The following is a 15,581-nucleotide window of genomic DNA, read 5'->3' as shown; positions in this document are numbered from 1 at the left end:
AGCCTGCTTCCTATAGACCTCAAAAGAATATAGCTGAAATTGGGAAGAGGATTTTAAGAGGATCTGGAAAAATAGGTTTCCTATGGTATGGAAAAAAATTCACCTCTATCTACTGGAGCGTTTACTCAAATGCATCTATCATACAAGCTTATTGTTTGCTTTCCTTACATCAGCATTACTTCACATCTGATGGCATATTAAGGATACCCTTTAATATCTGGCCATTTGTACAATTATGTATTAATATTTTGTATGGTCTGCTTGTTTTGTAATAGAAAAGTCTATTTTTTAATACACAAAGAACTTGAAAGGAAGCACAGAATCTATTCTTATCTGAAGGAGGATAAGCTTTTGTGAGAAACTTAGTTCATGTTGGTTAAAGTAGGAATGCTGCCAGTATTTTACCTTGGCTTAGCTTCAATTTATAATTGCAATGTACATATTTAAATTTGTTCCTCGAAGGATAGTCTAATAAAGACCCTATTTCTTAACAAATCTTTTAAATAAAGCAGCTGTTCTACTATTTTAACTGGAAGATGTTTTTAAATGTAAGATCCTGTGAAATAAAGGTATAAATAAAGATCCTATATACCAGTCATGATTGTTGTTCTATGCAGTGGTTCAGGGTATTTATTCTTACATTATATTTTGATACAGGACCAAAAAACTGAATATATACAAACATAATTCCCCTGACATCAAGCATTTATACAGGATACTTCCATCATCATTCACCCCAAAGTGCAAACTCAGTTGAAATGGATGAAGGTTGCGTAAGAGCTACTACCCAAAAAGTATTTCTGTATTCTCACTCTGGGTCAATGGCAGCTAGTTATTACAAATGAACACTTACCGAAGGAGGTCGTGGGTATGTGTCGTACGGTGGAGGTGGGCTGTCTTGTTTGGGTGTTGATGGCGTGTCTACTTCTTCCTTATCACTTTCACTCCAGTAATCTAAACAATACAAATTAAAACAACAACAACAACAACAACAACAACCCTGTATTATTGCAGAAATCAAGTTCTTCAAAGTTCATGTGTCATAATCAGAAAAGGGGAGCAATGGAAGATATATGTTAATGTGGATTTTAAGAGCCATCCTCATAATTCATTCTAATGAATAAAAGCAGGCCTTCAAGGGTTCTAATACAACCATCCTAGAGCTGTGTTGTAATAATCCCTTTATTAAAGATCTACAGGACTGCTATTTGAGAATAAAACAGTGGTGGAGAAATAAGTATGTTTTGTCACCATCACTGGCATAGAGTAGGCACTATGATGATCCGTACTTGTGTTCTCTGTACACAATTGTCTCTATGCTTGTTCCATGGGTCTTGGCATCCTGGTAAAGCAAAGAGCCAGCCAAGCACAACAAATGAGAGATGTTCTGGTCAGTTTTCAAGGGCAGTCCTACACAGCACACATTGCAATAAACAAACACTAAGGTCACTAGAGCATGAGTTACTGGTGGCAATCTATCTTGGTCCATGAATGACCATAGCTGCCAAACCAGCCATAGATGGAAATATGCACTCCTTGCCATTGAAGCCACCTTAGCTGACAGGATTGTTCCTTCTGGGATACATAGCTAGGATAGAATCCTTCCAGTTTAATCACCCACTGAGATCCCAGTTACAGTGGTACCTTGGGTTAAGTACTTAATTTGGTCTGGAGGTCCGTTCTTAACCTTAAACTGTTCTTAACCTGAAGCACCACTTTAGCTAATGGGACCTCTTGCTGCCGCTGGAGCACGATTTCTGTTCTCATCCTGAAGCAAAGTTCTTAACCCAAGGTACTATTCTGGTGTAGCGGAGTCTGTAACCTGAAGCGTATGTAACCTGAAGCGTATGTAACCTGAGGTACCACTGTATATATGGCACACCAGTCCTGTCATGTATAATTGTTAATGGCAATGAATTGCCCTGCAATTAAAAGGAACACCAGCAGGCTGCAGGGCAGTCTGACAGGTCAACCCCAAATCTTCTGATTAGAGGAACAACCACTCCAGACAGGAGACAGTATTTTACATTGGCTTAGCTTCAATTTATAATTGCAATGTACAGATATAAAAAAATTCTGAAAATGCTTTTTAACTTTTAAAAAATATGTGAATTTTCCATAAGGCTCACCATTGCCAACTAGTGTTATATTGTATATTGCACTTAAAACGCACTTAAAACATTTTATTTGCAGCTGTACGGCTGAATCCTCAGTTATCTCACTCCCTTTCCTCACAGTGCTATCTACTAAACAAAATGACACTGTTTTATTACACCTCTCTTTATCTCTGTATCATTTGCTAAGCACACTTTGGCCTACTAAAGAATTAGAAAAAATAAAAATGTAATCAGCCTTTAGTGACTTTCCAAAGTTAAATATATAAAATCAATATGCTTTAAGGAAAAAACCTGATCCATCAATAATCAGCACATATATAACAGGTCCTTTTTTGTAGTCAAACATGCCCTGAATATTTTTTTAAGTTCCTATGTGTTCGAATAAAGTACTGCATAAGAACAACAGTTGCGGTAACTGAGGGAATATTCTTAAATAAGAAAATAAGGGTTCTGCAATAAGGCAAAGAATACATATCCTTTAAGTAGGGAGGTTAAGTGAAGCAAACAAAATAATTATACCATACCTTGCTCTTGTTTGATCCTCTCTCTTTCTGCATAACCAGCAGCAAGCATATTAATTCTGTTTAACCACCTGTAATAATATTTTAAATGCATCACTGTCAATGCTTTAACAAGTTACATGACTTTGTATGTGGTCTTTTATTCGAATATTTACAGCTTCTTGACAAGATAAGGCAGCAAGACCTATGTTTCATTCAGCTGTCTTGTTAGATGGAATTTTCTTGTAAAACTATTTTGACATATACAATGTTGTTTCAAATAGAAAACCTTGAACAAGGATGCTGGAAGTCCTTAAAATGAAACATTTCAAGGTATTCAAAGATCTGTTACATATTGCTCACAAATACGTCATCATACTGAATAATTCTTTCTCTTCCAATTTCTCAAGATCAAATCCTGTTACAAAGTTTTCGTCAATACATTTAAAGCCTTATTTGTCATAACAGCAGGAAAAAAGTTCACTCTCCAAATTTGAAGCACATGTATCATATAGTATAACAAAGAGATAGGAGAAGCTTTGTGTGCATCAAGAAGGAAGAGAGAGGAAAAATAATTCTTTTAAGTAAAAAAATTTCAAACCTTACGCTAAATCAGACTTCCAATTCCCTAGACTTCTTCCCATTGATTTCAACAGATGACCCAGCTGCTATTCTGCCTGTAACATCTGTGCTTCTTAATGCAATTTCCAGGCATTCTACTTACTACCCCACCACCAGGAATAACACTTGCCAAATTTCAGAGTGAAAGGGTTCTCACTTTATTGCCCATTAACAAAGGCATATAGGAAGAAATTGTATTAAATTAAAGTAATTTGGTTTGATTTGTAGTAATTTGGAAAACTAATAAAAATAATTTGAAAACACCACCACCACCAAGGCATATAGGAAGACCTTAACTCCTATATATACTAGCAAGTTGAAAGTGTCAGGTGTTGCTCAGGAATTCTAACAGCCCCCTGTCCCAATTTATAAATGCATAATGGATACAGCTTGTCAGAAGCCATAATTTATTTTAAATAAATGTTTCTAAAGTCAAAAGTGTTTTCATAGGTGAAAACAAATGGCAAATAGTACCAAGGGTAAATGACGAAGATTTGCCACTTCATAAGGCTCCCAATTTTACCACACATTAGAAAGTGTGGCAGAAACTCCATACTACGTCTTTTTTTAAAAAAAAAAAACCCAACAACAATCAGGGTAGAAGACTACTTGGTTAAGATGGTTGTCTGTGTTGGACCATTGACAATGCAGTACGAACAAAAGAACTAAACTGTCTATAAAATCAGTTGCTTCTGTTATGATGATTTCCACATTTTGAGTCAGTAGAGGTCTATTTCATCAGTCAGGCCAGTCCTGCCAATAGTTAGTTTCCAAGTGAAAATAATGGGTGCATAATCTTGGCAGGAGAGCCTGATAATTGCTTTAATCCCAGATGTGATTCCTGGCACAGCTAGATAGGCACTATTTTTATTGCTAGTTCATAGCAAAGCAGCAACATGGAAAACAGGTTTGAGACAGAGTCCTGCCTCACATTTAGCCCTGCCCAGACTCAGATCTTCCATCACTATTTTGAAATCAAAGGAACAGTTGAATTTCCCCCCCATGTTGGACTTCTTAAAAAAAGAAGATGGAAACAAGGAGGCATTTTGTCCCTAGAAAGGAATTAAAATGAACTTAAATTAATTTCTATATCTAAGAGACAGTACAATCTTTGATGGTTGCAGTTAAGTTGACATTTAATCATGGTAATTTGCAAGAATGACTTAAGTACCCTTTGAAAAATGTATATGAGCTATGTGTCACAAAGACTCATTGTGCCTCTAGATCATTTCACAAATTTCTTAATTACTGGAAACTATGTTCTGGCAACTACTATGTTGGCAGTTTGATACGGCTGCACTAGAACATATTGTACTCATTCACTCACCTTAATATGTACTCTTCAGAGCTCTGATGTACACAAATTGTTCTTTTTAAGAGCCAGGGATATTCTGTGTACCTGTCTTCACTAGCATTCCTAGTACTCAAGAAAAATGGGCAGCCACTGCTTATGCTGTTCATTCTATCCCCACATAATTGTTTAGCTACATGTGTATGAATGCATGTATCAGAGCCCCAAAAGACATTACAGTGACTGAATGTTTGGAAATAATAATTACTATGATGTTCACTGTAAATAATGCTAACTAAACCCCATTACGGAAAACAACACATTTATGGGCCAGTTGTACTTCATGAACAATTAGTGTGCATAATCACTTATGTGATCCTTGAACACTTGAAATATATATATGCAGTGTACTCAGGAAACAGTGAAAAATTGTAAGCAATTTTTGAAGAAAAAATGCCAGAGAAAATTGAAACTGGGGTATAGTACCCTCCATGGACTGATTTGTCTTAGTATATTTTCACTTTGATAAAAATGAAATTGATTTAAGTTCCAAAATAGCTGAAGGTAGTTTGGGCTCCTTTAAATTGCTCTTAACTGGCTAACTATATCGAACACTGCATCTGGATTAAGTCCAGAACTAGGCAGGAGAATTAATCAGAGCATTCAACAGATGTTTACACTCATAGCAGCTTCTTGTTTTTCCAGAGGAAATAATCCATGCTTAGAAACTGATCCTTGCTGGATCAGTGTCACTATGTGTGTGTGCGCACACACACACACACACAGATGCACTGCTGCTTGCTTCACTAACCAACTTTGTCTACTCCCCCCAAAGTCACCCTTCCCATTACTCATTGCCAAAGTCACCCCTTCTCCTTTGCCAAAGTCACCCCTTCTTCTTTGCCAAATCCACTCTCTTCCCACAATCCTAGCAAAAGCCACCTTTTACCCACAACTAGCTCCTCTCCAATGTTATCCCCTCACTGTATACTTCACATTTGGGGATATAACATTTATATCCCACCATTCCTCCAAAGTTTATCCTTACAAGAACCCTGTGACATAGGTTGGGCTGAGAGACTGTGACTGGCCTAAGCTCTAAGTTTCATGACTGAGTGGGGATTTGAACCCTGAACTCCCTCTAACCATTTCACCACACACACCAATTAAAACAATTTTTAAAATCTATTTCTCTTATATTACTCACATTCAGGGAATAAATTTTTCATTGGCCTTTTGGACTGATAAAAGAAAGTGGTGAATACTATAAAAATACCAAAAATACTCAAGAATGATTCATTATATAAATTAAGTTACAGTACCTGCTCATGTCATCTAGATGCTCAGCAGCAAAGTAAAAGCTTTTGATCTTAGGATGGCAAGCTTTGAATGCACTGGAAGGAGGGGAAATAACAAAGTACCATGGGTGAAATATTAAGTATACAACATTATTTTTCAGTATTAAAAGGCTGCCCCAAAAGTAGGTATACTGCTTTAGAATCCACTTTCTTTGCCCTTGACTCAAGTTCTCATCATTCATCAGTATCAGTAAAGAAAAATAATCCTTGATTGATTGATTGACTGTATACCTACTTTTTGGCCACACTGTATATCATCTATATTTTGTATATGTTTCAATTCTACTCTGAAATCAAGAACATTTGCACTTTATACACATTTTGGGATATACTTGTGTGAAAAGATACAGTAAGCATGTAATCCTATGTATGTCTATGTGGAGGTAAGCTCCACTGAGTTGTATTTAATCCTATGTAAGTGTGGACAGGATTACACCCTAATTAAATCTATCTGAACATGGTGTCAAGTTAAACACTATCTTGACTGAGTATACTTTTGATAAATATGAAGCAGTTTATTTACTGGGGCACTTGTATTTAGTAGGCAAATATATCATAAAATTTTCTGGATATAATATTATTTAGCCAAATTATACTTCACAGGAAGTCTCTATGATTTTTCATGCTACAGTGTTTCTGGCTTTACTTTCAACTTTAAAACTCAATAGTTGAACAGAAAAAGCAAATGTGTCTTAATTTCTGACAAGCTGTTGAACTTGTAATCATGAAGTTATTCACAGTAATGAGGTATTTCATAGGTCCTTTCCCTCTCAACCAACTATAAAAAGCATTACTGTCAACATTTGAAACATCAGATCTACATTCTAGACCGCAGGGTATTACACTGGCACAATCCACTATTAATCTAAACAGGCACTGAACTGCACATAAAGGTTGGCATCCATACCAAGTTACAGCTTTGTGAAGGATTTGGCTGGATGCCCAAATATATGACATTCTTGTGTATTCTACTATTAATTATCTTATATATATTTTTTTCCAAATTGAAGTCAACATTAGTTTAGAAAAAGTGATTTTTGCTTTATCACATGTTAAGAATTAAAATGTATTATGATAATATAATCAGTTAAAAGTAAAGGTGAACTATCCAAGCCTCAAAAACAGTAACCAAGAACATCATCAACAAAAATTATGCCCTATGTATTGCTGGGTGACCAGGCATAGCCCACAGCCAATGCCCAGCCAGCTAGCAATGTACAGTGGTACCTCTGGTTAAGAACTTAATTCGTTCTGGAGGTCTGTTCTTAACCTGAAACCATTCTTAACCTGAGGTACCATTTTAGCTAATAGGGCCTCCCACTGCCGCTGCACCACCACTGCGCGATTTCTGTTCTCATTCTGAGATAAAGTTCTTAACCTGAGGTACTACTTCCGGGTTAGCGGAGTCTGTAACCTGAAGCGTTTGTAACCCGAAGCATTTGTAACCCGAGGTACCACTGTACTGCCCATCTGACAGGGCCTCCTACTGGCTGATTCAAAGCTAGCATTTTGGCAAGGAATCCCTGCTCCTTTATTCTGCTGGCTGGGGAATTCCCCTAAGGGCTGCCAAGACACACTGGGCCCTAGCTGCTGGGGATGGTGGATGGAAGTGAGGTCTGCAACCATAGTCTACCTGAGAAGGGGGTGAGTAGCCATACCTAAACACCTATTCCTAAATACCAGGAATGAACTTGGTGAGTATCTAAAGTAGCAAATGATAATATATATTAATTAGTAGTAGCAGTAGTGATTGAAGTTCCACAAAGATAAATACTACCATACAAAGGCATCAATAATGGAACATTTTATCAAAATTATGTTTGTTTCAACATTTGCAGTTTTATCTATTTTTGAATATTGTTCTAGTACTTACTACTTCTTGCGACATTCACTAGCTCTATCAATTTTAAATTCTGGCAGACTGATGAATCCCTCTGCTTTTTCATCCTATGAAGATGAACAGATTAACGAACAAGAGCAAAACCAGAAGCCAATCAAAAAGAAAACAAATACAAGCATACTGAACTATCTCTTGTCACAATATAACAATTTCTGATTTATTGCTTCATTAAAACTTCCACAAAAATTAATGGAAGCATCTTGCCAGAAAGGTGAAAACATCACTTTAAAAAGAATTATTTTAAAGAACAACTTAAACCATCTCTTCAACCATTTCTCTTTTGGGGCGATTCACATAACTTGGACAGTAGAAGCAAACAAAATTAACTTAAACATGCAATTTTTAAGATAGAACATAGTATTAGAAGCACAATGCAATCTGGATCCACTAGAAGTCTGCAGCTGAAAGAACTGGCTGGTTAGTTTAAAACAATGATCTGGTTCGTACAAAATGCTAAGCCAAACTATGGCCTAGCAAGAATGAACACAGAGTAAAAATTGTTACATTTGAACTGGGCCAAAAATTTGGAAATTTAGTTGCCTACTCTTGTTACTGTCATCTTGCTGTCTCTTCCTCACTGTTTCCTTGGGGTTGCAAAAGCAGAACTTTGCAGTAACAGCCAAAGCAACAATTGCCAGAATTCTATTGCTAGCATCTACACTTCAGATCTAGCATTTCTGTATCCCCTTTATTCTATTGCTTGCCTTTTGCCAATACTGCTCAGTCACATGTGCTTGCCAGTTCTATGTATACTTTTGCCCTGATCCTAATTTTCCTCCTTTTTTCAACTACGTATCTCCATGACCCAGAGTTTCCTCAGGACCTTAGGTCACTGCCAACTTTGTCTTACTTCAGTTAGTCATCCTGTATCTTAATCAACATCCTAACACTCTCCCCTCCTTCTCACTTCTCATCTTAACTGCTAAGAGCTCTTCAGAGCTCTCATTAATTCCTTCTTGTCTCAATTTTCTACCTCCTTAGCTCTTTTACTGAAGCCTCACTTTTCACCTACATTTCTATCAGATTCTTCTTTCTCAGTCAACTGCCTTCTTTACATCTTTTCTGCATCCTCCAGGAATCATTATATTGCCTGTTTCTTGTGACATCTTCCTCCATCCTAAGTTTTTCCCCATGTGGAGTTCTAATTCCAATCAAACTAACAATACTCAATTCCCTCACAAAAGAAATTATATGGCTTCTGAATCAGGGCCATAGCACCTGCTGATATAATTTTTCTGCATGGTGAATGTTTAGTGTATCCAGGTTATCTTTGTTTTAATGAAGAAGAAAACCTATGTTACCAATATTTAGCATGGCTCTTGGAATCACTAATTTAAAACATGGACAGGAGAGAGCTGTGCGCAGTGTCAGAACTGCACTTTTTGTTTCCACTGCTGAAGGGAAAAGCCAATATTAAAGGTAGTTTGTCTCTCCAGTACAAACATACAGTCAAAAACAAAACCCTACGCATGTAATGACCAAATCAAGTTTGGGCAGTTATATATGGTTCTTCACCACATGCATATATCATGTTTTTGGACTGTAGCCATATTGTTCAGTGCAGTCACATCCATCTGCAAGAAGAACACCAAACATGTCAGTTTCTTACCTCCTCATTGATATACCAGTAGAGAGAAGTATCCTTCAGGACAAACCAGTATTTCTTCCATTTTTGTGAGAAATAACTCTTGGCATCTTTCTTTTTCCAGAGCCAGCCTTCACAGTCTCCACGACCAAGATCTTTACAAGAAATCCGCCTTTTACTCTTACTTGGTGCGAGACCTTAGAAGAACAGTTGTTTCAGAGATGATTCATGTACCCATATAATACTTCTGTCCTGAGCTGGAATGCATTGTTGTGGTTTCTTTTGGGGTGGAACTTCTCTCCATCCATTCTAATAAGTAGCTATGACTAAAGCATAATCTACTACTTAGATCAGGCATAGGCAAACTTGGTCCTCCAGATGTTTTGGGACTACAACTCCCATCATCCCTAGCTAGCAGGACCAGTGGTCAGGGATGATGGGAATTGTAGTCCCAAAACATCTGGAGGGCTGAGTTTGCCCATGCCTGACTTAGAAGGAAAACAGAGTTAAGGCCTAGTTAAGGTCATACAATTCTCATAGGAGATGCCCTGGCTTAAGGTCATAATGACCACTGGAGGAAATGGCGACATGCGCTGAGAAAATTATATATGTTTCATAGAATCGTAGCATTTGGATGGAACCATGAGGGTTATCTAGCCCAACCCCTGCAATGCAGGAATATTTTGCCCAATGTGGGGCTTGAACCCAAGATCCTGAGATTAAAAGACTCATGCTCTACCAACTGAGCTATCCCAGCAGAACATAGCAGCATTAACGGTTACAAAATTGGAGTGTGTCTGTTTTAGAATTGTCACATTATATGCAGACAAAAATGTTTACACAGTATAAAATTATGTTTAATTGTTCACCAGACCTATAATGTAAAAACTGTTTTACATAATAGTTACCTTTGTTCTTCTTTTTAGACTTATGCTGTAGAGAGGATTGTTGAAATGTCTAAGAAAACACACACACAACAGTTTAGTTAATGTGTGCCAATCGCACCACAATACTTCATGTACAACAACACAAACCTTAGACTAGAAGTTCTCTTAAACTGTGTCCTGTAAGCTCTATTCAGATGGAATATGTTATGGAATGGCTGATAAGTGTACTTGGCCCTGCAGTTAATTTACTTTTCCCTAACAATTGAGATGTAGGTTGTTTTGACCAGGGTCAGATTTATCAAAACAGAATAATTAGCAAGTTTTGATTTGCCCAGTTAGTAATTGTGTGATTGATTTCTTTTTAAAATACCATATTTATCACTCTATAAGATGCACTTTTTCCCTCCTAAAAAGTAAAGGGAAATGTGTGTGCATCTTATGGAGCGGATGCAGGCTGCACAGCAATCCCTCTTGCTGTTCTGGCTTCAGGGATAGCTGCGCAAAGCCTCTTCAACAACATTTGATTCAGAATATATTTTTTTCTTGTTTTCCTCCTCTAAAAACTAGGTGCATCTTATGGTCAGGTGCGTCTTATAGAGCAATAAATAAGGTAAATTTCAGGCATAGGGCACCTGATATAGACTGGGATGAATTACCTTGTTTTTTGTTGTTTGGACGTTATTAACCCACTCAGACTGTCCTTGAAAACATCTGCTACACAAAACCCTATTCCCATCTCTGCTTTCCCTGAGTAGCTCAATGTCACCACCAAACAATGTTATCTGTGAAACCTACAGACACAGTTGAGCTCAGAAAGCATAACTGGCACAGAAAGTTAAGACCTTGGCTGATGGTTGTGACAGGCATTTTTCACTATTTTTCTCTATGAATATAGCATACCTGTGGCTATGGGAAAAGAGCTCATAACAACTGAAAGGAATTGCAAAGGTATTGCATTTTTCAATGAAAGCAGTGGGGTGGGGTGGGATGGACAGCCAAGGTATACTGGAAATACCTTGGTATCTATCAGGACTTCAAGTTTCACGAACTTAAAACACCTACTTAAAATCTGTTTTGCTGCATTTTTAACAGTTCTACAATTACTGGTTTTGTTCAATATGACAAATCATTACATCAAAAGCATGTTTACTGAATATAAGGATTGCATTGGCCCAATATTAAAGAAAGAGCTCTTTTGACCTTTCAGTGTTTGCTGCTCTAATAGATGCTTTCACTTCATGGACAGAGGAGCACCAATGCTCCATCAACAAGTTAACAAGGCATTTCTGGTCCAATTATGAAAAAGCATACAATTTCCCATGTGTACACTGCTACACACACACACACACATACACACACACGGCAACTTCCAAGTCTAATCAATCCTCTTTGTTAATTCTTCAAAAGTATACAGTAGAAGATGACAATTATCTCTGTGAACTTTCCTCTTTAACTAAATGGAAAGTAATGGCAACTGTGAGAAGATTTGGGTATGTCTGCCTAGCCATGTTAACTCAGAAGACTAGAGACTAATAATTCAATAGGACAATTTCACGATAGCATTATCACCAGATTTCAACAGTTTCATGTTGATGGACTTTGAAGGTCCGAGTTGCTTATGCCTTGTCCCTTCAAGTCATTCATTCATTCATTCATTCATTCATTCATTCATTCATTTTCTATACTGCCCTTCACTTGAGGATCACAGGGCAGCTGACAATATAAAAACACATAACATAATAAAAGAAAGAAAAACCCAGGTTAAAAGGCTGTAATTAATCAAAGGTCTGGGAGAAGAAGAATGCTCTTGCCAACTGAGATGGATCTAGAAAATTAGATCCCTCCAAGACCATAAGCTCAAGAATGTTGCCCAAGAAAGGGAGAGTACCCAAATGAGCACAGCTGAGACCAACTCCACCCTGCTCACTCACCCGGGTCTCAGTGATACAGACCAGTGATAAAGTGATACAGAGCGGCCTCATCATCCATAATCAACTCATTGGTGAGGGAGCTTTTATTTAGGGCTAACCTAGTATTTAGCAATAGCAGCTGCAGACTCGAGGGCTGGCTGGTAGTACAACTGCAATTGTTCAGGTTAGAGGAGGGGCTGGCACATGGCACAGTCAGTAATTGCCTGTGCTATGTGCCCCTGAACCACTATGATTGGGACCCTTATGCCCTCTCCAGCTCCTCCCCTCCCTCAGTAAAAACAAACCCCCACAAATTAAAAGCAGTTAAAATAATTAAAAACAGAACAATTATAGCAGCATGGGCCCTGTCTGCCAGAATTTAGACATAATATCAGTCCAATATATTGTTAATGAGGTGTGCTCCTGCATAGGTCCCCCTTGCCTTTCTTTATACTGATATTATGTCTAAATTCTTCAGTGTCTAAATGGCTTCAGTGCTTCGATTCAGACTCTTGTTTGATTGATGTGTACAATTCAGGAAAATAAACAAGGATCACCTCCTATTTAATTTCATTACTTTTAAAAATCAACATAGCAAAAATTGTTTGTATCAAATTTTTTATTTGCAGGAAAATTTACAATAACTTGGACTATCAATAAAAAAAATCTTAAGTAGGTAATTTCTATTTATTTAAAGAAAGCACTATTACAAATTATTTTATGAAGCAGCTGTTTCCTTGTTGCAAAACATTTAACTAAGCTCCAAGAAAGACAGCCATCACATCCAAAACAAAAAATGAAATCCATGTCATAAATGGATGCAATCAATTAAGATATGCAAAACCATTCATCTTGCTTTGCTTTGTGTTTGCATATAGGCTGTTTGCTGTTTGCATATAGGCAAACAGATGTCACAAAAAGAAAAAGCAATTTTTGTTCATATATCCTGGATCATCCTGGATGACTCTGATGACAGTCCATAGATTTGTTCTGTATTATTAAAATATATGAGAATAAATTTATCATGTGAGAAAATTTCCCACAACTGTACATGAATCAATTCATTATGAAAATAAAATACAAGAATATCCACAGGCCCTAGGGATTCTGTTAATTCACATGTACCATGAATTGGGTTCCTATAATACTTTAAGTTATTTCAGTCACCCAGGCTTCAAGGGAAGCAATAAAATGAGTTTGCTGGAATAAAAGCAGGTCATTGGTTTTAAATTGGGCTCAGAGGAGAATCATCTGCTTTGACAACACTCAATGACAACAGAAACTGGGACACAGCCAGAAACACAAAGTCCCACAAAGACTGGATGTCTTTAAATCCATTTGCTAGTTCACTAAAAAAAAAGGGTAAGAGAGCACTGGGGGTGGGGAAGTATTGGCTTTCCCCTCACTTTGCAGGATTTTAATGGTCTTTTAATAGTTCTTTTTTGAGTAGTTACCTAAATTCATTATTTGTAATTCAAAATAAAATTGGTGACTATATTTTCTAATCTTTCCACAGTAGTTATGAAAACAACAGGGATCATATGAATATGACTGGACGATTTACATTTTAATTCTATTTTTATCTAATTGAATTTGCAGAAAAAAAGAAGATGTATATAGCAATGACCTCCAGCTTCTTATCCTCATCATTCAATACAACTGAAGGGCAAATTACACTTAACTGCCAGGCTTCTTTGCTTCATTTCTTACCAAAAATTTAAAAAACAACCAATGGTCATGTGTCAGTCACTCAACAACAGCATCAACATAGAGTGAACTATTTCATAATTTTACTCACGTGATATAAAGATGTTTCAGGCCCAGGTGTGCTCATGCTGTCTTGCCTTAATGAATCCATTTGTAAACTAGGTAGCAGAGAATAATGACTAGGACTGTTGCTTTTATCTCCCCTCTTTTTAGATTTTTTGCCTGTGTCCTTTTTGCTGTTTCTTTGAAACATGTAATCCTCTTGAGCTATTTTTTCATTGCTCATATACCGAAGTAATGAATTTTCTAGGTAGAAATTGGAAAGGTTATACTGAAAACCAATTCTTAATTGTCCAGCTGTTCAGGACATATTTTGCTGAAATCAGGACAACCTGCCTTCAATCCTGCCTTTCATTGGACTGAAATACACAATATTCTATGTTTAATACCATAAAATCCAGTAAATAATGGTGCACAGTGTACATATTGGTTTTATTATTTTATCACAATATTACACAATATTAGGGCTCAGTAGTTTAGAACATATAAAGGGCAACTGAGTACCCTATTCTAAAAGCTATCTTCTGTTTAATACAAACACTTATATTGCGTCATTGGCTCGTGCTACCTCTCATTATCTATGGATAAATCCACTTGCATCTTTGGCTAGAACATCTTCCTGCTGTTATTTAGTTATTTATCCATAAAAATGCAGAATTTTACCACATAACTTAAATCCACATAAAACAAAAGGTTTATCTTACATTGCAATAAACACCTCTAGCAATTCAGCACAACCTTGCATCTTACTTTAGAGTGAACCACAAACTTCTATGCCTTCCACTATTACATGCCTCCGATGCTGCTACTTGTTTTAACACAGACTTTTCAGACCAAACCTTCCTATAATATTTTTCTATAGAATAGACTATGGGAATCTGACTGTAATGTTAAAAGAAAGCTGATTTTGTTCCTTAACCGAGCTTTGCAAACTATTCAATAAAAATGCTTGGAGAATCATAGAAACTATACCGTATATTCTGTCTTTGCTTGAATAATGTTTCTTATTTTCATTCAAACTTTTAAAATAACTTTATATTCTCATCAACTATGAGAAAAAGGGGGAATTAATCATAGCTCGCTTTGAAGCTATAGGATACTTTTTTTGTATGCAAGCTGCAATATAAAGGTAAAGGTAAAGGGACCCCTGACCATTAGGTCCAGTCTTGACCGACTCTGGGGTTGCAGCACTCATCTCGCTTTATTGGCCGAGGGAGCCAGCGTACAGTTTCCAGGTCATGTGGCCAGCATGACTAAGCCGCTTCTGGCGAACCAGAGCAGTGTACGGAAACGCCATTTACCTTCCCGACAGAGCAGTACCTATTTATCTACTTGCACTTTGACGTGCTTTTAAACTGCTAGGTTGGCAGGAGCAGGGACCGAGCAATGGGAGCTCACCCCGTCGCGGGGATTCGAACCGCCAACCTTCTGATCAGCAAGTCCTAGGCTCTGTGGTTTAACCCACAGCGCCACCCGCATCCCATAAGGTACAATATAGTACCATCTATTTGCTAACTTCATAGGGTGACTGTCAGTGCTTATGTATACCATTCAGGACTCAAGACAGCCCTAATGTTTACAGATCTGAGTATTCTTTTTAAAAAGAAAAGGAAGTAGAAGGGTCTCTAAAACGGGAATGCAGACT

The 15,581-nt window shown here is 37.2% G+C and overlaps 1 protein-coding gene across 5 annotated transcripts in view; it reads right to left on the bottom strand.

Moving 5' to 3' along the window:
- CNKSR2 (connector enhancer of kinase suppressor of Ras 2) overlaps window positions 1-15,581 on the bottom strand; it is a 240,891-nt gene that overhangs the window by 35,465 nt on the left and 189,845 nt on the right. For all 5 annotated transcript variants that reach the window (XM_081909170.1, XM_081909169.1, XM_081909171.1 and 2 more), the window contains 7 exons: window positions 13,968-14,182; window positions 10,281-10,329; window positions 9,397-9,569; window positions 7,761-7,834; window positions 5,852-5,923; window positions 2,642-2,709; window positions 854-954 (listed from right to left, as the gene is read on the bottom strand). In XM_081909170.1, the coding sequence (XP_081765296.1) occupies window positions 854-954; window positions 2,642-2,709; window positions 5,852-5,923; window positions 7,761-7,834; window positions 9,397-9,569; window positions 10,281-10,329; window positions 13,968-14,182 (752 nt within the window). The remainder of the gene's footprint in view (window positions 1-853; window positions 955-2,641; window positions 2,710-5,851; window positions 5,924-7,760; window positions 7,835-9,396; window positions 9,570-10,280; window positions 10,330-13,967; window positions 14,183-15,581) is intronic.

This window comes from Podarcis melisellensis (assembly GCF_964234715.1).
Source record: "Podarcis melisellensis genome assembly, chromosome: 4".
Lineage (NCBI taxonomy): Eukaryota > Metazoa > Chordata > Lepidosauria > Squamata > Lacertidae > Podarcis > Podarcis melisellensis.
This window is presented reverse-complemented; position numbering and strand designations above follow the sequence as displayed.